General features: G+C 39.7%; 1 protein-coding gene across 4 annotated transcripts in view; it reads right to left on the reverse strand.

Moving 5' to 3' along the window:
• KIF24 (kinesin family member 24) overlaps nt 1-24,285 on the reverse strand; it is an 85,044-nt gene that overhangs the window by 14,056 nt on the left and 46,703 nt on the right. For all 4 annotated transcript variants that reach the window (XM_070045756.1, XM_070045757.1, XM_070045755.1 and 1 more), the window contains 6 exons: nt 22,831-23,020; nt 17,741-17,838; nt 13,756-13,971; nt 10,646-10,733; nt 3,238-3,359; nt 2,305-2,410 (listed from right to left, as the gene is read on the reverse strand). In XM_070045756.1, the coding sequence (XP_069901857.1) occupies nt 2,305-2,410; nt 3,238-3,359; nt 10,646-10,733; nt 13,756-13,971; nt 17,741-17,838; nt 22,831-23,020 (820 nt within the window). The remainder of the gene's footprint in view (nt 1-2,304; nt 2,411-3,237; nt 3,360-10,645; nt 10,734-13,755; nt 13,972-17,740; nt 17,839-22,830; nt 23,021-24,285) is intronic.

Here is a 24,285-nt window from a genome sequence, read left to right on the forward strand (position 1 = left end):
CAGGGAGCGGCTGATCCCGTGCGCCACGGTTGCTGAGCCTGCACACTGGAGCCCACGAGCCACAAGTACTGAAGCCTACGCGCCTAGAGGCCCAGCTGCGCAACGAAGAGTAGCCCCTGCTTGAGGCAACTAGAGAAAGCCGCGCGCAGCAACAAAGACCCAATGCAGCCAAAAAAAAAAAAAAAAAATTCCAAGTTCTGTCCACCAAAAAGGCCTAGTAGCGAGGACTAACAGTGGTAGTAAGTACCACTAGCACTCTAAATGGTCTCTAAATACCATTTCCCTCTAAAAACCAAGGCTTGTTGAAGAAATGGCTGATTCAAGGTCTGGGGAAAGAAATGTACAAGATGAGCCTACAACATCTTGTCATACCAGAAAGACAGAGACTAGTAGGAACATATTTGAAAAGACTCCCACTGGCCAAAAATGTGTAATTTAAGAAGAAGAAGAAAAAAAGATGACAATGTTTATAATAATATGAAAACAAACAAAAAAATAAACAACAACAACAAACTCATGGTCATGTTTAGGTTACCAGGACATCAACTCATTCTGAAAACTGGTGAGTGAAGGCAAAATATCAAGCATTTATCTTGCCTCTGTTGTATGAATTATATTTCAGGATAATCAGATAGTTGGGGGAAAGTTCTTTCCAGTTAATAAATAAATACAGAAGGAATATTAGAATTAGAATATCACCATTTTGGAATCCCTAATGAAGCAATGGATAAAGGTAATAATGCTCATTGACAGCTGCTAAAACCATAAGGTGAAAAAGGTTGATGGGAAATAGTAATGGAGGAATTAGAGTGATAACACTTCAAAATCACAAAAAGAGATAATAGACATTCTGTACCTCCTGATGTGTTCCTATAGAAAGTGTAAGAACTACTCATGAATTATTCTTGCCAAAAAAACAGAACTTAAATCTGATCAAGGCTCTAGATCAGCATTTTCCCAATCAAAATCTGTGAGCCACAAATACAAACCATATATGTAATTTTATTATAATAGCCATATTAAAAAGAAATATAACCATATTAAAAAGAAATAAAACTAGTATGTATAAAATAGAGAATAAGAACCTGCTGTATAGCACAGGGAACTCTACTTAATTTCGCTGTACAGTAGCAACTAACACAACATTGTAAGACAACTATACCCCAATAAAAAAAAAAGAGAGAAAAAAATAAAAAGAAATAAAACCAGATGAAATTATATATTAAACATATAATCTTAATTGTATATTATATTAAATATATAATCTTAATTATATATTTTAGTTAATCTGACACATCCAATAATATTTTGGCATGTAATCAGTATGAAAAAATATTAATGATATCTTACATGCTTCAACGTGTAATTTACACTTAGAGCACATCTCAATTCAGACTAGCCACATTTCAGGTACCCAATAGCCACATGTGGCTTAGTGGCTCCCATTTTGGACAGCACAAATATAAATCTTAACCACTTTATAGAAAATAGAGGATAGAGTACCATGTTAAACATCAACATGGAATGCAGATAGCCTAATCCAGAATGTAGGAAATCTCATATGTCAAGTGACTGAGTTTTCTTCAACAAATACATTAATATTAAAAAAAGAGAGAGAGGGGGAAGAACTGATATGGCATGAAAGAGGAATATCAACCAAAAGCAATCTGAGGATCTTGTTTGTATCTTGATTTGAATAAATCAACTGTAAAATGACATTTATGGGACAACTGGTAAAATTATAACACTTACTGGATAACAGGTATCATTAAATAATTATTTCTTTAGGTGTGCAATGGTATTATGTTATATTAAAAGATAAGAGTCCTTATCTCTGAAATACATCATTAAATATTTGTGGAAGAAATGACATGATGACAGGATTTGTTTTAAAATAATCCAACCAGGAGAAGGAAAGGGTTGGTTAGATTTTTCACATGTTGAAGCTGGGAGACAAGTATTTGGGAGATCATTATACTATTTATTCTACTATTATATGTTTGAAAAAATAATTTTAAGACTTGATGAGAGGGAGAAAGTGTACCTAAGTTAACCATTCAAGCAACTGCAGAAATACTTCTCTGTTCCTAATTGTCAGGGATTGACCAGAGGAAGAGAAGGCAGGGAGAGAAAGAAGAGTTGTCGAGAACTGCCAAGAATCTGATTGGGCACCCTTCGTCTCCGTCTCCAGCCTTGGAATTCCACTGCCTTATTCCACCCCACCCTCTCCTACTTTGTCTGCATGTAAAGAGGGGCAAAATCTCTCAAGAATGATTTTTAGATTAAAGGTTTTGAACAACTTACAGCCAGAAGACTCTGGTTTATTTCCGCACCTTCCATCTTTGTCTGTCTATCTGAGTCTCTGGCATCTGCTGCTCTTTCACTGCCAGCCAAGTCAATAAAAGAGATCCTAGAGAAAAGACACAGCAAGGATGACTTCTTTGGGGCTTTGGTTTATTTTTACATCAGCCAGCATTTTGTGAACCCAGCAAGAAATCAGCACTGACCCATCCTCAGGAAAGTAAAAGATATTACTGTCAGCTTTCCAAAAGTATTGCAAGATTCTAATCTGTCAGTTACTGCTGGCACTGTTCACTTAGATCCTTCTGTTGGTTTTAATCATTTGTGAGAAAGTATGACTGAAATTAATTAAACATTCTTCCCATAAGGCTAAATGACCACAATGCAAATCACTTAGGTGACCACTTAGATAATTAAATAGAAACTTCCGTGGGCTGCTTTCCAGCAAACCACCCCCCCCGTAAAAAAAAAAAAAAGACTCATTACTCAGAGGTGAGATAGGTTCATCCATCACTGTGGCAGAGTTTGCTAAGATAGCACCAGAAAGGCAATGAATGTACCCAGTTGTCTTATGGCTTCTTTCAGGAAGGATGGATTAATTTTCTTTCTTTCTTTTTTCTTTTTTTTTGCCTGTAAGCTCTCTGAGATGCATTTCCTACTATTCCTCTGCTGATACTGTTTTTCACATTAGAAGCAATCAATGTCCCTTTTAATAACTTAGGGTTGACCAACAATAGGTCATTACTTCATGGTTAATCAACTGATGGCACTTTAGTACAATGATTTATTTCAGAGTTAATAACTCTACTGTGTATCCCTGTAAGATATAAATAAAGAACTCCACAGTGGCAGGATGTCCTGTTGTTGACAACACATATTTCAAAGTCACATTAGGGAAAGGCACACAATGCGATTCCCTGTGTATTTCCAGCTCACCTGCCAAATGTCCTCTTGGCTGAATCTTTGATCTGAATTTGGATGATAGCATGAGAGCGGGAGGAGTCTGCATTAACTCCAGTGGCCCCAGTGCTGCGCTCCTTGCTGCCCTTCAAGATCACCTGAAAATAAAATCCACAGGGTGACTTCTGCAAGGAGTAAACAAAGCCCTCTGGCTCCTAAGAGTCGGCTGAGAGCAGTAGAGACCAGACATATAGCTTTGTCAGTAGACTGCAGTCTTTTCCCTCTATGAGGAAAGTTGCCTAAACTCTAAATCATATAGAATAAGTACCCAAGAGCAATGAAAACAATGTGGAATACTAATCTTGGGGGAGAACATTCAATAGCTCAAGAGCTAATTTACTTCTTGATCTCATATACTCTTTTTAATATCTTTGATGGATTTAACCTGACTAAAATCCCCAGGGCATAACTTGGCTCCAAAGTAAGGTCCCATCATACCCATCTGTTGTAGTAACCGAAGCAAAGGACAGAAATGTGCATCACAGAATGAATGATCACATCCACCTCTTCCACCACGATGCAGTCATAAAGGAGACCAGGACTGATGTGTGGGAACATGGAAGTGATGAGTTATCACAATTGCCATGAGCCCATGATTTCCCTTGAGACCACTGCCCCTCCAAATGGGAGTAAAGGCTAACTCGGGTCCCTCTGGCCACAAAGGAATGGGGGAGAAGAGGTGAAGCCTCAGGAATGGCCTCAAGCCACTGAAAACACAGCCATATAAGAATATCCTAGGGAGGGTGGGAGGAAGGGAGACGCAAGAGGGAAGAGATATGGGAACATATGTATATGTATAACTGATTCACTTTGTTATAAAGCAGAAACTAACACACCATTGTAAAGCAATTATACTCCAATAAAGATGTAAAAAAATATATATATATCCTGCCCTGGTTTGGGGGAGTGTTGATTATTGAGAATCAAGAAGGTGAAGAACTTTAAAAATATTTGACAGGATCCTCACAGTAGCCTAAGGTGAGGTGAGTATGATTATTATGCCCAATTTACAGCTGAGGAATAAATTCAAAGGTTGATTTGCTCACAAACAGCTGTTTTGTGGCAGAACCAAATTCCACATCTAGTATGTCTGATTCCAAAGCCCATGTAGCTTCTACTACACTGTGGGGCACTTAGGACAAATTCATCTATTTTGCAGTGAATTAGACTAAGAAAGTCCTATTTAATTTTTTTCTCAATCTCTCAGAAGTTTAGTTTTTATCATATTGAACATAGCTACAGTTTCCAGATTAAAGAGTCCAAAAGTTGACAGAGTCAAACCTTCAACAATAGTCCATAAAATATCTTAACAAACAGGGGTAGGTACTTTTTAAAAAATTAACTAATAATAAATTCCTCCATGGCCTAAGCAACAGTTATGTCTCTAAAGATTATCAGTGAGATTCAGAATTGTATTTTAGAATCAAATTTAGAATCAAATTTTAAATGCACTCATTTTGTATATAGCTTGCTTAAAGTTTAAAGGGACTATCTGATGAATCCTTTTGTAAAGAGCAGAAATTGTTAATTTACAAAACTGGATTATCAACTGCATGGATAGCATGTTGCTGCTAATCAGAAATCAGAAGAATTAGAGCAGTAATCCCTTATACTGGGTGGGGCAACTGCCCCCCCCCCAAAAAGCACTGATAACTAAACCTGGATGCTGGCTAGGTCACTTAAGGCCAAATCTATGACTGAACCATCTAGTTTGTCTGGCTATCTATCTATCTATCTATCTATCTATCTATCTATCTATCTAACCACCCATCCATCCATGCCTCGCTGCAAGGCTTGCCGGATCTTAGTTCCCCAGCTAGGGATTGAAATCGGGGCCACTGCAGTGAAAGCACAAAGTCCTAATCACTGGACCGCCAGAGAATTCCCATGAACTATCTAGTTTAAATGCACTTCCTCATCCTGGCCTTTCTCTATCACTCTGATTTCATATTTTCATAGATTACAATGCAATGATGAGGGATTATTTTAGATTTGTATTAGTCTTTTTTATCAAACTTCTTTTTCATTAGAAAAGAAAGACATGCTTACTGGGGAAAACTTAGAAAATACAGGAAAAATATAAAGAAGAAAATATATACCTTCCATAACCCCAGAGTTAACAAGATTCTGGTGCATTTCCTCCCAGGGTTTTAGGGGTCTCAGAGCTCTTTTGATATATATATATATGTCTTTTACAAACCCCATGAAGAGACAGGGGAGATCTTTTAAATGCCTACATTTGTGAATTGTGTAAGCAATATGCTTGATGGATAAAGGAACAATCACAGAGAAGTTAAGTGGCTTATCCAAGGTCACACAGGCAGAATATGGTCAGGCTAGGGATAGAAGCCAGGTACCCTCTGCCACGTGTAATCAATGATGCTACTTCTGCTGGAATATGATGAGAGCTCAGAGAGGCCTTAAGGCCATACCTAGTCAGGAACTGTGGATACTAACAGGAAGCTCAAGGGGTGACCTTGTGGTTCATCCCCAGGGGAGTCAAGAAAGACTGTCTTCTGAGGTTCTATTATAGAGTTTTATACTTGGCTTTTCATTGTGCCATGATGTACTAGATACCTGTGAGTGCATCTCAGAAAATCTAACATGTTGAGGTGACTTTTCCTGACTAAATGCCTTTTAGAGAAAACATGAAGGAATTTTTGGTCTATGGTCCAGTTTCCTCAGCTTCAGTAACAGTCTGCAACCACCATGTTTTTCAGAAACTGTGGTATAAAGCAGCTGAGCTCTGAGGAGTAAAAATGAGGCAGTCTGTGAAGATCATTAGATAGACTTTTGTAAATGATATACAACTCAAGTGTAGCAGTTAAGAGTGAAATCTGAAGTTAGACTGTCTGGGTTTACATGCCAGCTCTGACAATACAGTTGTTTAAACTTTTGCATTGTGAGAACTTTTACAAATCACTTAACTTTTCAGGGCCTCAGTTTCTTATCTATAAAATGGTAATTTCATAGGTTACTTTTGAGGACTAAAAGAGATAATACGTAGTATGTAAAGCACTTAGTACTACGACTGGCACATTATATGTTCTCAATAAATATTAATTAAAGAAAATATACTGGGCTTCCCTGGTGGCGCAGTGGTTGAGAACTTGCCTGCCAAGGCAGGGGACACGGGTTCGAACCCTGGTCTGGGAAGATCCCACATGCTGCGGAGCAACTAGGCCCGTGGGCCACAACTACTGAGCCTGCGCGTCTGGAGCCTGTGCTCCACAACAAAAGAGGCCGCGAATAGTGAGGGGCCCGCGCACCGCGATGAAGAGTGGCCCCCGCTCGCCGCAACTAGAGAAAGCCCTCGCACAGAAACGAAGACCTAACACAGCCAAAAATAATAAATAAATAAATTTTTTTAAAAAAGAAAATATACTAAAGAACTAACATATTTTTCTTTTTTTAATGTATTTATTTATTTTTGGCTGCATTGGGTCTTCGTTGCTGGGCGCGGGCTTTCTCTACTTGCGGTGAGCAGGGGCTACGTTTGTTGCGGTGCGCAGGCTTCTCACTGCGGTGGCTTCTCTTGTTGTGGAGCATGGGCTCTAGGCGCGCAGGCTTCAGTAGTTCTGGTTCACGGGCTCTAGAGCACAGGCTCGGTAGTTGTGGCACACGGGCTTAATTGCTCCGGAGCCTGTGGGATCTTCCTGGACCAGGGATCGAACCCGTGTCCCCTGCATTGGCAGGCGGATTCTTAACTACTGTGCCACATGGGAAGTCCCAAGAACTAACATCTTTGTGTAAACTTCCAAAACTTAAACTATTTCTTTTAAAAAATGTAGGGACTTCCCTGGTGGTCCAGTGATTAAGACTCCGTGCTTCCAGTGCAGGGAGCATGGCTTTGATCCTTGGTCAGGGAACTAGGATCTGCACAGCAGGAAGCGAAGCTTCATCTGCCGCTCCCCATCACTCACATTACGCATTATCACCTGAACCATCCTCCCCCCACCCCCCATCCCACCCATCCATGGAAAAACTGTCTTCCATGAAAGCGGTCCCTGGTGCCAAAAAGGTTGGGGACTGCTGCTTTAGACAAATCATGTTATGTGAGTAGTAAAATGGGGACCTGCTACAATAGAAAGTAGAGACAACTATGGAATTCTGTGGCACTGGGAAATATTCAGGGACTTTTTTTGGGGGGGGGGTACGCAGGCCTCTCACTGTTGTGGCCTCTCCCGTTGCGGAGCACAGGCTCCGGACGCGCAGGCTCAGCGGCCATGGCGCATGGGCCTAGCCACTCCGCGGCATGTGGAATCTCCCTGGACCGGGGCACGAACCCGTGTCCCCCGCATCGGCAGGTGGACTCCCAACCACTGCGCCACCAGGGAAGCCCCAGGGACTTATTAATAAGAATAATAGACATGACAAATTTAACTAGCATCACAGTAAGCATTATATGTATATTATCTCATTTCCTTCTCTGTCACACAACCCAATCGTCTGCTAACATCCACATATTTCGGGCTCAGAAAGGTAAAGGATGTGCTCAAGGACACACGGCACTGGGACCCAGCTCCATCCAGACTTTAATCACGAAGCTTCCTGCACAAATACCAAAGACAGGCTATGAGCACTTCAGTAGGGTAGGCACTGTGTATAGACTAAGTCTCTATCACCGGCATACAACTGAGGCTTATCTAGGGGAAGCTCTTACTCTGTGGGCCTCTGCTACCAACTACAGCCAAGGCAATGTTAAAACACGAAGCAGATTTATTAGAAGTTCACAAATGGATACCTATAAGTACATGAACTGTCTGTAGGAATGACTTAAAAGCCCAAAAAACTCTACAAGGGAAAAAATGTCCATCATTTATTTGCCTGACAAGCAAAACCTTGATTCCAAATCTGGTTGCATCAGCAAGTCCTCTGTAAAGGCAGGGAAGTCCTGGTCCCTGCATTGGTAAGACCGGGTAATAAAATATACCTGGAAGGAGAAACTTCTTGGAGGAAGGACAATCCTGTGTGAAAAATGAAGCTGCCAGTTGTGCAGGCAGGTAACAAGTAGCCATGCCTGAGTGAGCCTGAGGGTGATCTGTGATGGTGACATACATGAAGATGACACCTGAGGGTGACACTTGAGCAAACACATAGGTGATACCTGAGTGAGCGTGAATGGTGACACCTGAGAGAGAGTGAAAGTGTGACACCTGAGTTGGCAAGTGCTGTTGTTTCAAGTCAGTAAATGTTTATGAGGGTAACCATGTCAGATATCCATAATTTATATCAACTTTCCACCTTGATCTCAGCTGGCTTCCTTCTTGTACAACCTCGTATGTATTACAGACTGAGGGTATCAATGGCAATAATATGTCCACTAACAAGAAACTTCTGCTTGTCTTAGAAAACACACCTTAGGATAGAGCAGTGCCATAAACTCTTCCAGGGTGAGAGTGATTTGACACCAGATTGCCCACTAACATAGTTATGACCCATAGCCAAGGAAAAGGGACTTCTTTTTAGTGTTTGATCATTTCCCATTCAATTGGTCTAATTTCCAAGGACAACAGCATCATGAGGACCAACTCTCCTGAAACTCCCAGCCAAATGAAGGAACGACTAGGGGAGGTAGCGGCAAGAGGACCACAGGGAATAGGTGTGTAAGAAACAATTTCCTCAGGACTCTGCAGTGGAGGGAGCTCTGGACAGGTTAAGAATGGTCAACAGCCTCGGAAGAACCCTTCAACATGTCCCACACACCTCTGTTCTGTGCCTGCCTTTGCAGTCACTAGAAAGGGGCTCTTAGGTGCCTGCCTAGAACAGCCACACTAAGGTGCCATCCTTGGATTTTGGATACCAGGATTCAGGAATCTGATAATCACATAAATACAAGGTTCCAGCCCTTAAACAAAATTTACCTATTTGTCCCAAGAAAAAGAAACTGTTAGAGGGCTTCCCTGGCGGCGCAGTGGTTGAGAGTCCGCCTGCCGATGCAGGGGACATGGGCTCGTGCCCCGGTCCGGGAAGATCCCACATGCCGAGGAGCGGCTGGGCCCGTGAGCCATGACCGCTGGGCCTGCACATCCGGAGCCTGTGCTCCGCAACGGGAGAGGCCACAGCAGTGAGAGGCCCGCGTACCGCAAAAAAAAAAGAAACTGTTAGAAAAAGACACGTATTAATGGTGGGCCACCTCACCATTTCACACACCCAAGTCCCTGGAGGGATGTACTGTGAAGCTGTTCTAAAGGTGGGTATTGTCAAGTACCCAGCCTGTCCTTCGAGCCCTCTCCCTTTGACTCTAGCCAGGCTTGTTGGATATACTAGCGTGACTATGATGGCTGCATGTTAGAATAACCTTGGGAGCTTTTAAAATAATACCCATCTTCATACATTGCTGGTGGGAATATAAAATGGTGCAGCCACTTTAGAAAACAGTTTGGCAGTTCCCCAAAAAGTGACTCAGCACTTCCACTCCTAGGCATATACTCAAGAAAACTGAAAACGTACGTCCATACAAAAACCTGTACCTGAATGTTCATAGCAGCATTATTCATAATAGCCAAAAGGTTGAAACAACCCACATGCCCATCAACTGCTGAATAAAATATGGTATATACATACAACAGAATATTATTCCGCCATAAAAAGGAATGAAATACTGATACATTCAACAACATGGATGAACCTTGAAAACATTATGCTAAGTGAAAGAATGCAGAGACAAAATGTTGCATATTGTGTGATTACATTTATATGATATGGCCAGAATAGGTAAATCCAAAGAGATAGAAATTAGTGGTTGTCAGGCACCAGGCACAGGGGAAATAAAGAGTAACTGTTAATGGTACAGGGTTTCATTTTGGTGTGATGAAAATGTTCTGGAATTTGATAGTGGTGATAGCTGTACAACTTTCTGAAAATACTAAAAAAAAAAATCACTAAATTACATATTTTAAAAGGGTGAAAAAAGCAGATTTTAAAATACCTTTGGAATGATACACAAAAAACTAAAAAATATATCAGGAAAAGGGAATGGAAGGAATATTTTCATTGTACTTTCTGAATTTTGAATCCATGTGAAGGTATTACCCATTAAAATTTTTATTGAAAATAGAATATTTCTCTCCAGCAGCCTTTACCAGAGCCCACTACCATAAAAATACACATTAGCAGCTTTTGAAACTGGCTCAGAAGTATCCTCTCATGCATTAGGCTCTCCCACATGCCTTACTTCCCACTATCAAGGCACTGAGACAACAACCTTGTAGAGAAAGGAGCCAACCTCTCAGAGGAGGATTCATATTTTATAAGTGTGAAATGGTATGTTTGTCATCGCCCTTTGCCTAAACCTGAGTCCATTATATTTAGGAGATAGCAAAATGAAGTCTTCCCTGGTACTTAGGCTGCTACAGTGGGGTAGTAAAGGAGGAAGAATTACCTCTAAGAGAAGCTCCACACTATCCACCTGAAGTTCTCGCAGTCCCACTATCTGTACCACATGCTTGCTATCTTCTCTTGCGAAGAGCCTGTGGGTGCAAGAACATGGTTGGTTTGGCAGAGCTTCAGTAACAGACTCCCCAGAACCCAACCCACCACTCCCCATTAAGTAGCAGTTTTGCTGTTTGTGTGGGATTGATATGCATTCTCCTCACCACCCCCCACACCTCCTGATTCCAGCCCCAGGCTTCAGAGGCAGTCTTTGATTGTTTTAAACAAATCAGCATCTTTGGCTACAATGGATAGAATGAGCATTTAAGCCAGACCTATGCCAATCAATGGATGGTGTATTCCTGGCTACAGTGATTGGTTCAGGAGTGGATATGGGATCTTCGCTGGTCCCATCAAAATAAAGTCCTAGTCTCTGGTTGTTAGGTGCTCTCTTTTTCTCTCTAGAAGTGAAAGCATGTGGCCCTGGGAGCAGTGGCAGCCATTCTACATCCACAAAAGAGACAGTTTTGGAATGATGCTAATACAATGGAAGGTAGAGCAGAGAGATGCAAAGAAACCGGGTCTCTACAACATCACTGAACTGCTAGAGTATAAAGACCCTAAGGCTTGACTGTCCTCTAGGCTTTCTAGTTACACGAGCCAATGGCTTCCCTAAATGCATAAGCCAGTAAGAGTGGGGTCTTATTTTACTAAATACTTGCAACATAAGGAGTCCTGATACATTTTCTAAGGAAGCAAGGAAGAGCTGGTGTTGCACCTGAAAGTCTCAGGCCTGCGTGTAACAAAATGAATGGTTACGGTCTACCATCATCACTGAACCAGATCCACCAAGGGGCATGTATTGAATCTATCAAAGACTCTAAGATTATTTTCTCCCTTAATAAGATACTGATTGCCAAATAAAATAAAATAAAGTAAAATAAAATAATGGAGTTTCACTTCACAGCCAAAAAAAGATTTTCTCAAAAAATTTTTTTCTCCATCTAAACCTTACCCCAAGTTTCCAAATTTTTACAGAAGGATAGGAAAACAGCCTCACCAACGCCCTTGATCTCTTAGAAGACAACTCTATTGGAACAGTTAGGCTTCTGGAATAAAAGAAAGATCTAACTTTCAGAGCCTTCACATCACTCCTGAACATACTTCCCAGGCCCCAGAAAAGTTCCTAATGAATAGCCTAAACTGCACTGCTGTATTTTTAAATCATAGAAGAAAGAAGTATATTTTTTATCACTTTTTATGCAAAGATAAAGACAACTTATCTTCTACTTTAAAGAGTTAATTTTAAGATCTTTAAACTTTGGTTTCTAGTTTAAGAGGTAGACTGAGCACATATACTTCTATCTACCTTTGACAAAGCCCCTCTTATAGAAAATATATTTTATTTTAAAAACAACAGGATAAGTCATAACAGCTCTAGGCAAACAAGAAAGAGTATTATCAATGGAGCAGGACATTTCAGAAGTCTCAGAAAAGCAGGAAATAAAGAGATATTAGCCAATTAACCAGAGACATAAAAATTAAAAAATCCCACAGCTCAAGACACTTGGAGAATAAGTGTGGGTATTCCCCAGTGAGCCCTAGAGAAGCTTTAAACCCAGGAGTTAGCATATTCCCATCCCCTTGGCTATTATTAAAGAATGTAGAAATAACAGGACTGTATATTGGGGTCATTCACTAAAGAACTGCACTCGAAAACAGCTGGATATCCTGACTGTCCCTTCACACAAAGAAAAAAAAGGCGCGTGCACGCGCACACGCACACACACACACGCACACACACACACAAACAGTGGCTTTTATTTTCATGCTAACTGTTCTTTAAAGGAAGTGGCCATTCTGACTGGAAAGGGCTCCTAATAAAAGGGTATTGAGGCTTGAAAGAGAAGCTGTGATGGAGCTAACCTGAGGCTTCAAAACCAACACAGAGAGAGTAGAAAAGAAAAGCAAGTCTTCCCCAAAGCAACCCCAAAGTAGCACACTTCTTTATCTGGCAATTGTGTCATGACTGAACCCCCAACACCTGTACATTCTCTGAATTGTGGCATACTGAAGGTCCCTTTTGTTGAAATAGTCCATAAGATGGTGGCCTGCCTAAGCCCACTCCAGTGACTTCTCCAGTTATGCTACCCAATACTCTAGTGCCCCTCTATGACGGGGGCCGCCCTATCAATGCTCTCCACGAACCGGAGCTGCTCCTCCACCCCTACTCCCCATTCCAGTGCTTTCCTGGAGCACACGAAACTTGCACGACCTTTTGGACAGCTCTGTAGGGGCTTAGATATCTTTGCTGGGGGCTAGTCTCTTTCACTGATTTGGTTTCCCCAGACTTCCACCATGCTCAGCCTCAACTCACTCCTCTTCACCTGGTGTGGCTGCTCCCAACATGTCTCAGGTCTGGTTAATTCTGTCCTGACAACCTCTTATCCTTCCACTTCCCCTGTTCCCTCTCTCTCCTCCCTGTTCTCCCAGTCAGTTGATACCTCCACAACTTTGTGGCCTCCTACTCAGTTAAAATCATCTGTTTCAACCTAAACAAAACTTTATGCCAGAAAAATACAATAGGGATTTAAAATCAGTTACTGAATTTCCAAAGTATTGTATTATGTGGCAAGGGCAATAGGTTAAGCCTTATAAGAGTTAATGTGAAGAAAAGATTTTCTTTTCTTTTTACTGATATCAGAAAACTATCATTAAGTTTACCCTAAGATTATTGAGAAGAAAAACAAGAGGAAGTGGGAAACATTATAGTTCTTCCAGTGCAACAATAGGTCAAAAGAATAGGAAGGGATTTAAGTATATGTTGCTTTCCTGACTTCCTGAAATTATAATCTTTTTCACAGACCAAAATAAAAGGGATATAGTTTTTTTGATGAGCATTAGGATATTGATCACTTAAAAAATACTAATGGAAGGCTAGTTTATATTCTTCTTTAGCTGAACTGACAGTTTGAAAAAAATATGCATCTGATTCAGGAGACTCTCATTTCACAAAAGGGCATAGTGTACCAAAGCCTCTGATTAAATCCCATGATTCAGTGGGACTCTGGCTTAAAACAATAAAGAACAGATTTACAGTTTCCTACTCATATCCAATACCTTTTTCTTCTATTTAGGAGGTCATAAAGCTGTCCACAGTAGATTTCATAGAAGCTGATCCACACAAAACAGTGCCTTCTTGGCTGGGACACTTCTAGTTGTCTGAAGATATCTTTGGCAGCCAGAGCATACAGTCCTGGGTTCTGATGAGTTCCTATCATGGTATAGGTCTTTCCGGCACCTGTCTGTCCATATGCGAAGCAAGTGGCATTGCCTCTGGGGGAAGAATCATTTGTATTTACTTTTAAATATTAAGAGAAATGCTAATCTACACACAGATTTTTTTTTTTTTTTTTTTTTTTTTTGTGGTATGCGGGCTTCTCACTGCTGTGGCCTCTCCCGTTGCGGAGCACAGGCTCCAGACGCACAGGCTCAGCGGCTCCGCGGCATGTGGGATCCTCCCGGACCGGGGTACGAACCCGTGTCCCCTGCATCAGCAGGTGGACTCTCAACCACCGCGCCACCAGGGGAGCCCTACACACAGATTTTTAAATGACAAAAGTCAGGTGGAAAAAGAATCCTTGACAAAATTCAGCTAGAAAATATAGAGCCCTTTAAGGAGAAGAGGGCTTTACATCATAAAAACAAGGGAGGAGGAAAAAAATTCTCAAAGCAGTACGTGAGATTTTTTTACTAGGAATTTTTTATGGAACTGGTAAGACCATAAGACAACTCTAGAAAATAAGGAAACAAAGACCTCATGTTAGGTGCTTTAGAGGATCCTAGAGAAAAAAAAAAATTGTGTTAATCCTGAAAGATAAGTTTGGTGAAAGAATTGAGAATTAAATACAATAAATAATAGAAGATCATACGATAAACAGGATGGTAGTGACCACTCATATGAATACTAAGGAAGTTTAGACAGAGGTAAAATCAACTTAAGTAAAATATTCGAAGGACTCAGAAAAGAGATCTTAGGGCCTCAGTTTTCACTTTCATTGATAAGTTACTGGACTACTTGATTTCCAAGATCCCTTCTAGCCCTGATGTCCTATGATTCAAAGTGGGAGTCACTATTCTTGCATGTGGATACGTGCATGTACACACAACCTGTATGAGTGTGAAAAAATGCAAAATAAGAGATGGACAGAAGAGTTGGGAGGCCAACCTGCCAGCCAAAGTATGTTTTAGGAGGAGATGAGGCCAAGATCACCTGAGTACTGTGAGGTCCTACGTACTATGTAGCCCTAGTACTATGTAGTACTAAGTAGAGAGTGAACATAACATTATGCAGTCAGTAGCTATTGCAGACTATTGAACAGGAATCACATGGATTAATGATAAAAGTAGCTACTTGCAGCAAGAAAAAAATTCTATGTATGGACACAGGGGAGGGAGGCTGGAGGTGGGCAGAGAGAAGAATACATAGAAGGACATGAAGCCAGATAGAAACCAAAGAAAGAATGATATGACAAGAGCAAAGTAACCATGGAAGTGTGAGAATCAAGAGATGGGAGCTAATCAGATTTAAGCTGTTAAGAAGCAGAGACCGGTTTACTCCTTGTGTTTTAAACCATGGCTCTCAGCAGTGTGGGCACTTGAATACACTGGCAGACACAGTTAGGAAAAGAATTACAAGAGGAAAATTTGAACACACTGAAGAAGAGCTAGCAAAATGAGAATAATAAAGAATAATATCCACCTTATCTTCTGAACATTTTCGTGATGAACTTTTAAAAAAAAAGATGAAGAAAGCTCTTATTACACTTAACAAGAACTAACCTAATAATTTCACCTAACTTGCAATTCTCTTTTTACTAATGTCTTAACATTCTAACTTATTTTAGAAACTTGCTCTCTAAAAAAGCACTCCCTAAATTTGGTGCATAGGAATTGAATCTGAAAGAGATTTCACTTTTTTAAAACATTTATTTTAATTAATTAATTTATTTTGGCTGCACTGGGTCTTAGTTGCGGCATGAGGGATCTTTTACTTGTGGCATGCAGACTTCTTAGTTGCAGCATGTGGACTTCTTAGTTGTGGCATGTGGTCTTCTTAGTTGCGGCATGCAAACTCTTAGTTGTGGCATGCAAACTCTTAGCTGCAGCATGTGTACAGGATCTAGTTCCCCGAGCAGGGATCGAACCCAGGCTCCCACTGTTGCAAGTGTGGAGTCTTACCCACTGGACCAGCAGGGAAGTCCCCAGAGACTTCAGTTTAACCTGCTCATGGAAAAAAAAAAAGTAACTTCTACACAACAACAATAAAGACAACACAGGGATTTCCCTGGTGGCGCAGTGGTTAAGAATCCGCCTGCCAATGTAGGGGACATGGGTTTGATCCCTGGTCCAGGAAGATCCCACATGCCATAGAGCAACTATGCCTGTGCGCCACAACTACTGAGCCTGAACTTTAGAGCCCACGAGCCACAACTACTGAAGCCCGTGTGCCCTAGAGCCCACGCGCTGCAAAAAGAGAAGCCACCGCAATGAGAAGCCCACGCACTACAACGAAGAGTAGACCTCTCCCGCTGCAACTAAAGAAAGCCAGAGGGCAGCAATGAAGACCCAACACAGCCAAAAATAAATAAAAATAAAATAAAAAAATTAGGGACTTCCCTGGTGGTTCAGTGGTTAAGAATCCGCCTGCCAATGCAGGGGACACGGGTTCGAGCCCTGGTCCGGGAAGATCCCACATGCCGTGGAGCAACTAAGCCCGTGTGCCACAACTACTGAAGCCCGTGTGCCACAACTACTGAATCCTGTGAGCCTAGAGCCCATGCTCTGGGGGAAGCCCTAGAGAAGAGAAGCCACTGCAATGAGAAGCCCGTGCACTGCAACAAAGAGTAGCTCTCACTCGCTGCAACTAGAGAAAGGCTGCACGCAGCAATGAAGACCCAGTGCAGCCAAAAATAAATATATAAAAAAAAAAACATCATTATGCTATGCAAAAGGAGCCAGGCATAAGATATATATTGTAATGATTCTGTTTCTATGACATTCTAGAACAGACAAAACTAATCTATAGTGACAGAAAGCAAGTCAGTGGTTATATAAGACCTGGGGGTGAAGGTGGGAGGATTAACTAAAAAGGGACACATGAGAACTTTCTGGGGCGATAGAAATGTTCTATATCTTGTTCCAGGTATTGGTTACTTGGATACGTGCAACTATCAAAACTCATCAAACCTGAGTACTTCTTAAGATCTGTGCATCTTAATGTATGTAAATTATACCTCAACTTTTTTAAGTTATAAAAGTTATTTTAAAAAATAAAAGTAAAAATACTCTGAAATCAGTTACTCTAGCAGGCTGTTCAACATTTTCTACCTGTACCTGACTACATTTTAAATATACAACAGAGGCCCCTAGTACCTACTCTGTCCCATTTAATGTTTATGTGTGAATAATTATTTTAAAATTAAAATGAAACTATAGCTAGAATACATAATTCCTATTATCAAAAGTTCAGACTAACTACAACCACTTACACCTTCTTATTCTGAGGACTTTGATAAAATAATATTGTTGACAAGGACTTCCCTGGTGGTGCAGTGGATAAAACTCTGTGCTCCCAATGCAGGGGGCCCAGGTTCAACCCCTGGTCAGGGAACTAGATCCCATGTGCATGCCATAACTAAGAGTTCGCATGCCGCAAATAAGGAGTCCATGTGCTGCAACTAACGAGCCAGTGAGCTGCAACTAAGGAGGCTGCCTGCCGCAACTAAGACCCGGTGCAACCAAAAAAGTTAAAAAAAAAAAAAAATATATATATTGTTGACAGCTTATATTTTTCCACTAAGCACAGAGAATCAATATCTTCAGTATAAATGGAAATTTTGCTGAATATTTCTAAATGCTTTGTGAATCCTATAAATAGAGACACTGAATTTTCCAGAAGAGTCTAATTTAAATTCATTAGGTCAAAACACAATTTCATGTTTAATTCAAAATAACTGAAAAACATAAGTAACATTTATAAAGAAATAAAATTTATGGAAAATAGAAAATAAAAGGCAGGAGGAGCAAATAATATCTATCGTACCCATTGAAAATATGCTGAATGAGTGGGTGAGTAGTTTTCATGTATACATCTTGATTGGTGCACGCCTCATCAAAGACTTCATCAAAATAAAAAACATGCTGAAAAAGAAATTTGGTTTTTATAGAAAGAGACACTTTCTTGATTTTCTTCATCACTATTCTAGTTAACACACGATAACAGCGCAAATACATTTTTAACTAATAGTAATTGTCCATGACAAACTTAGAGATAATAAGCAATCATTAACTGTCAAATGACAGGGCCTTCTTTTACTTGAAATCTCTGTAGACATGTTCTCACAATGTAAAAACTAAACCACACAATTTTTGTTCTCTCTTAAGGGAAGTAAATTAAAGAGTCCAACAGTGAGCCAATCTTCCTTAGGTCTAGGAGAGGAACTGAATTCTATGGAAATTATCCTCATAGCCCACCTAGAGCCAGCATATTCGAAATTTGGGGGAAATTCTAGAGGAAGATCTTTATTCCATAGGTTACATAGCTTAATTTATAATTCCATAAATATTTATTGCTCAGCTGGTAGCATGTATATTGCAGTAGGCACTTCAAGGGGCCCAAAGAAACAGACATTACCCTACCATTACCCTACTCCACAACCTAAAGATGTTAATCCGGACAAGTATACAAATGACCACAAGGTAGAAAAAATTTGAGAGATAAAGCACATGTGGAATTCAAAAGAAAAACATAATCTCTCTGATTGAGAAAGACATTCTGAAAAAGCTTGTACTAAGAATGGGCCATGGGGGAAGAGGAATTTAAGAGGTAGGGACTGAGGCAGGGAAGGTATTCTGCGCACAGGGGAAACATGAGCAAAGAGTCAAAGCAGGAAAGCACAAAGAATCTTTAGGGGACAGGGAGGATTCAATGTGTTTGACATATAGGATCTTGGCACGTAGAAAAGTGAAATAGAAGGTGAGAATAATGAGTTAGGACTATGTTGTAGGCGTCTTGGGGCACCAGCCTTAAGGGAAGGGGTAGAATGCTTATATTTAATTCAGTAAAAGTGGAAAGACAAAAAACTGTGCAAAGGAGAGGGATGACCTGAGCCATTTTATTGGAAGACTAATCTGGCTTAATACTGTGACTGGATTGGAAACAGGAACACTAGTAATTCAGTGGTGAGGTTAAGAAGGGTCTAAATTAGACAATGACAATGGAAATAAAAAGGAAATGAATGCATAAGAAATTTGGCAATGACTGGTTGTGATATCTGGGGAGAGAAAGGAGTCCAAGATGACTCCCAAATGAAAAACCACGGTAATCTGAAAGAGATAGGAAATCCCATTAAATTGGGTCTGGAAAGCATTACTTCAGCAGCCGTAATAATTTCCATAATTTAGAGGATCACTATGTTGGCAGCCCAACTATATCTGAGTAAGAAATCCTAATAATTTCAAGTGTGACTGTAGCATAATAATGGCAGTCTACACATAATGAATGAGAGATGAGGCCCTATCTTCTGCTACCTTCTGGGCCTGCTCTAAATATTCAGTTAAGAAAAAATTTTATGGGCAAGTCTGGAAAAGTGGACTTGATCCAATTTGTCGTGGGTCACTGTACCCCAAATTCAATTCTGTTTCCTGTACCATTACATTAGAATGGAAATTTGTTAGGTCATCTGAAAAGAAATTGGGTCCACAAAGTCAAATTTATCAATTAGAAAAAATTTCCAGGGAATTTTCTGGAGGTCCAGTGGCTAGGACTCCACGCTTCTACTGCAGGGGGCACAGGTTCAATCCCCAGTCAGGGAATTAAGATCCCGCAAGGCACACGGCATGACCAAAAAAAAGAAAGAAAGAATAAAAAATCTCCAAAAGTTAGGAATTGAGAAAAAAAATGAATCTGTGCAGCATAATAAAGAGATCTGTGAACATTTAGTGCTCTGAAAAATATGATTGATTTTAAGAACAGTTAAATGTTTCTGTTTTAGCTCGATCATAGGTAGATGGGGGTTCATTATACTTTTGATTAAGCTTGAAAATGGCAATAATAAAGAGTAAAATATATTTCTAAAATCTGACTTTAATGGACATGATTTATATCTAACTCATAACTGGTCTTTAAGCAAGGAGACAAATCCATTCTTTGCTCAAATATCACTGTAGGTTTTTATAGTTAAGTACGAAGTCAAAAGCACTTTTGGCATTTCTCAGGAAAATAAAAAAATGAACGGAAGTAAATGTGGATATACATTTTTGGGGGGTTTTCTTTTATTTCGTGAGTATATGGCTATTCTTCTCTTTCTATAAGTGCTCTTGAGTAAACACCTTTGAAAGCATGTATTGACTAAAGGAATGAGTATCTTTCCTTCCAATAGGATTTAAGTACTGATTTTCCCAGTAATTTTGTATGAATCTTTCATGAAAGATATGTAAACATACAAGATTACTATTATAATTCATGTGCATCACATATGCTTTCATTTGATCATATTTTATCAATGAAGTTGGATTAACATTCACTTTAGGCAGTTCCCTGGTGGCCTACTGGTTAGGATTTGGACTTTCACTGCCGTGGCCTGGGTTCAATCCCTGGTCAGGGAATTGAGATCCTGCAAGCAGCGCAGCGCAGTCAAAAAAAAAAAAACAACTCACTTCAGCTTTGATATGATCAGAGTTGCATAGTTTATTTTTTAAAGAAGTTTTTAAAAAAGTTATTAGTGTCTTTAGAGAATATCTCTGGAAAAAAACACTTAAGTAATACTGGTTGTCTTCAAGGAGGAAATGGGACTAGAGACACTCTTCATTGCATACCGTTTTGATTTTGAAATAGGTAAATCTATCCTATTCAAAAGTTCTTACTTTTTTTTTTATAAGAGTAACACTGCTGATTGCATAAAAAGATTTTAAACATGGATAACAACAGATAAGAAAAGCACATTATCTGTAAATCTTACTACTACTAGAGATGGCCACTATTGACTTTGATATATTTCAGTACCATCTTTTTTTCTCTCTCTATATATTTTTTTCTTTAAGAAATTGGAATGAAACACATACAGATATGTCTCCTTGTTTTTTCACTTATTACGTTGATATCCTAAAATTTAATGGTAAGTAGGACAGCACACTATATGTATATGATCACATAAGTAACAAAAGAAGATTTGAAAGGGTAAGATGTTTAATTAAAGGACACATAAACCTATCTGAATTCCTGAATAAGTTTAAAAATAAAACCCAAAGAATCTAGTATCAATATTTATTTGCTATGTTTGCTATGAACCTCCCTTTTCTTCTTTCTACTTAAGAAAAAGGGGGAGAAAAAAGGCCTCTCAACACATATATTATAAGCATTGACAGGTAAGGACTTTGACCTATGAGAGCGAAGGTCCAAAGTTCAAACAGCAGAGAAAGTGCTAAGGAACCTATGGGTATTCAATAAGTATTGACCAATGGCAATGACAAAGAAGTAAGGTTATTGTGTTTTGGGATAATGGAAAAATACAAAAGATAAGATGATGCCTCCTTGAGGGAATTACTGCGACAGAAGCATCATTAAGACAGTCTTGGGTAGATGGTGATTGGATAGGGCTATTACCATGGCTATAAGTAGCCATGGAACTGGATAGTATTACAACTGATTGGTCATCTGGACCATTTTCAATATAAATACCTCCCACCCAGACCTAATAGACTGTGCATTGACCAGCAATCAATAAGGCTGTTAAAGTGACTGGGCTGGTTATACAGTGGCCTAGTAATTTAGTGCCCATAGAAAGACACAGTAGATTGCTTTGAATGTTACTGTGAAAGCCAATTTTGGTAAGCAAAGAAAAAAAAGAACAATGCAAGTGTTAAAGAGGGGAGAGTATTAACAATTTGACATCAGTGTTAAAGGATTTATTCCAGTAGAGTAATATCTCAGCTGACTAAGGTGAATTGCTTGCACACCAGATTACTCACCACTTTTTTTTTTTTTTCTTTCTACCTGTCACTGGGTTTTGTTTTGTTTTTGTGCACCACGTGGCTTGCAGGATCTCAGTTCCCTGACCAGGGAATGAACCCAGGCCACGGCAGTGAAAAACACCAAATCCTAACCACTAGACCACCAAGGAACTCCCAGTCACTGGGTTTTGAAGCGAGAGAGAGAATAGAATGAACATAATATGAACATGCAGGGAGGAAGATTCAGATAAGACAAACTCTGAATTCCCAAATCTTAACATCTGGTGGATTATCCCCTGTTTAAGATTATTCATAATTGCTTCATAATTTTAAGAGTACCTAAATTATGGTATCTTCGATCTTTGGGGTTTGCTGCTTTTATAGAGACTGAAGGAATTATCGCAAGGGTACCTATCAGCTAGGAATAAATTCCTTTCAGTATCAAACACTTTGTCCTTGGACTCATCATGATCATTCTGGCAGGGAGTGAACATTTTTTAATGTGTTTGAACTACAGTGTTTTATTTAACTCCTTACATGTTCGATGTAAAATCACATCCCTGGGTTATATTTACTCACTGCAATCTACCTTGTACAAAGTGGCCTGTTCAGGAGCCCAATGTCCACCAAATTAAGCCTAGGCCCAAATACAAGTGAGAATCAAAATAAGCAGTTGGCTGGCAATCTGGGGTCTTTTTGCTCAAAAATATACCCTCCATCATTAAACTCCAGACTCGCACTCAGCAGAATGAGAAGTTCACACTGTGAGAGACAGGAGAGAACTGAGACTGTGTGACTATCTCATAGTCGCTCTGGTGCATACGCTCAGTGACTGGCCCTGCTTACCACCAGTTCATTATTTAAACTCTTTTTATTCCCTCATTCGCTCTTTTCTGACTGAATATATGTAATTAAGTTCACATAAAGCATGTTAAGTGACTGAATGATGCAACTCTATTGCACAAGAGTGGAGGAGTTACGTTTTTGTATCCCCCACTGCGCTATATTTTTTAAAAATGAAGGCTAAGGTTTATCAATGATTTAATGCAATGTCACATCAGGAATGAATGCCAGCACCCAAACCCAGAACTGGATTTTAGAATTTGTACTGCTACTCAAACAAAAAACAGAAAATTGACACTTGATAATGTTAGTTCCAAACATAGAAGGAAAGCATCATACCTGCAGAATATATTGTGTGAGGTCAACTGCTTCTTTCTTCTCATGAACAAGTAGAGTTTCTTTGTCTTCTACAGTAATAATATTAATTTCTCCACGACGTACCTCCCTCATGCCCAGAGGGCGTTTTCGAACACAAACTCTGATTTTCTCCATCTCATTCCAAGGATTCTCTTTCTCTGAGGTGTTCTGGCTGATATATAAGTGGGCTTTCATTTTTAATAATACGATAAAACTACTTAAGAGGTCAAAGTATCAGTACATTTTGTTACATATTAGGTGTAATACACGCACACACACATATACACACGATATGTTACATACTGAAGTGTTGACACTGAGTTCTTTTATTCGCTATAAATCCTTCTGATTACTTCTATCTCCCTCTCTACTCCACCCTACCCAAAAGCAGGTTTCTTGCTTCCTTTCAATCCAGTTATTATTGTACATTTACTGTTTTCTGGACCATTCAATCTAATTTCTTTTTTTAATCCTACCTGGGTTTATTAAATACCTTGAATTTGGTGGTAGGTTTCAATGTATTTTCCCCCTGTTTCTCCCAGGTATATTCTGGTACTCCCTTTGTCTTGTTTTCTTGCATCCTCTTTTTGCCTACCCTGATATATATTTATTTGTTAGAACACGATCCTATATTTCCTCTTCCCTTTATGACTGGTGCTAATTCACCACTGGTGCTAATTCACCACTAATTCATCTTTCTGTTCAGATACATTTCTTCTCTGGCTGACTTCAGTGAACTCATCAACCTTAACACCCAGAATATTGAGGCAATATTCCTTGGGTTAGGAACATGCTGTGAAGCACAGGAAGCTCAGCTCAGTGCTCTGTGATGACCTAGATGGGTGGGATGGGGGGTGGGGGTGGGAGGAAGGTCCAAGAGGGAGGGGATACAGGTATACATATAGCTGATTCACTTCATTGTACAGCAGAAACTAACACAACATTATAAAGCAATTATACACCAATTAAAAAAAAAGACTACTCAAGCCCTTTGAAGCATGTTTTGTTTTTTTAACCAATGTAGAGTAGACGTCTAAAAAAATGTACAATTTTGACAGTAAGTGTGGCAAAATCTTGACAATCATTGAAAGTGAATGATGGGCATGTGGGGGCTCACTGTTCTATTTTCTCTTCTTTTGCATATGTTAGATTTTTTTATAAGAAAAGAACAATTTTTTTTCTTTTTTGGCCATGCTGCATGGCTTGCAGATCTTAGTTCCCCAACCAGGGACTGAACCCCGGGCCAGCAGTGAAAGCGCTGAGTCCTAACCACTGGACTGCCAAGGAATTCCCCAGGGGGGGGGAAAAAGTTTTAATGTATTCTAAAACGCTCTGGTTTTACTGCTCAACCTTCCTTAGAAGAAATAAAATATATCTGTTTGACATGCAGAGTTAATACATCTAGAGTTAGGTCTGTTCAAGATCTTAAATAAGTCA

Source organism: Globicephala melas, chromosome 6, assembly GCF_963455315.2.
Source record: "Globicephala melas chromosome 6, mGloMel1.2, whole genome shotgun sequence".
Lineage (NCBI taxonomy): Eukaryota > Metazoa > Chordata > Mammalia > Artiodactyla > Delphinidae > Globicephala > Globicephala melas.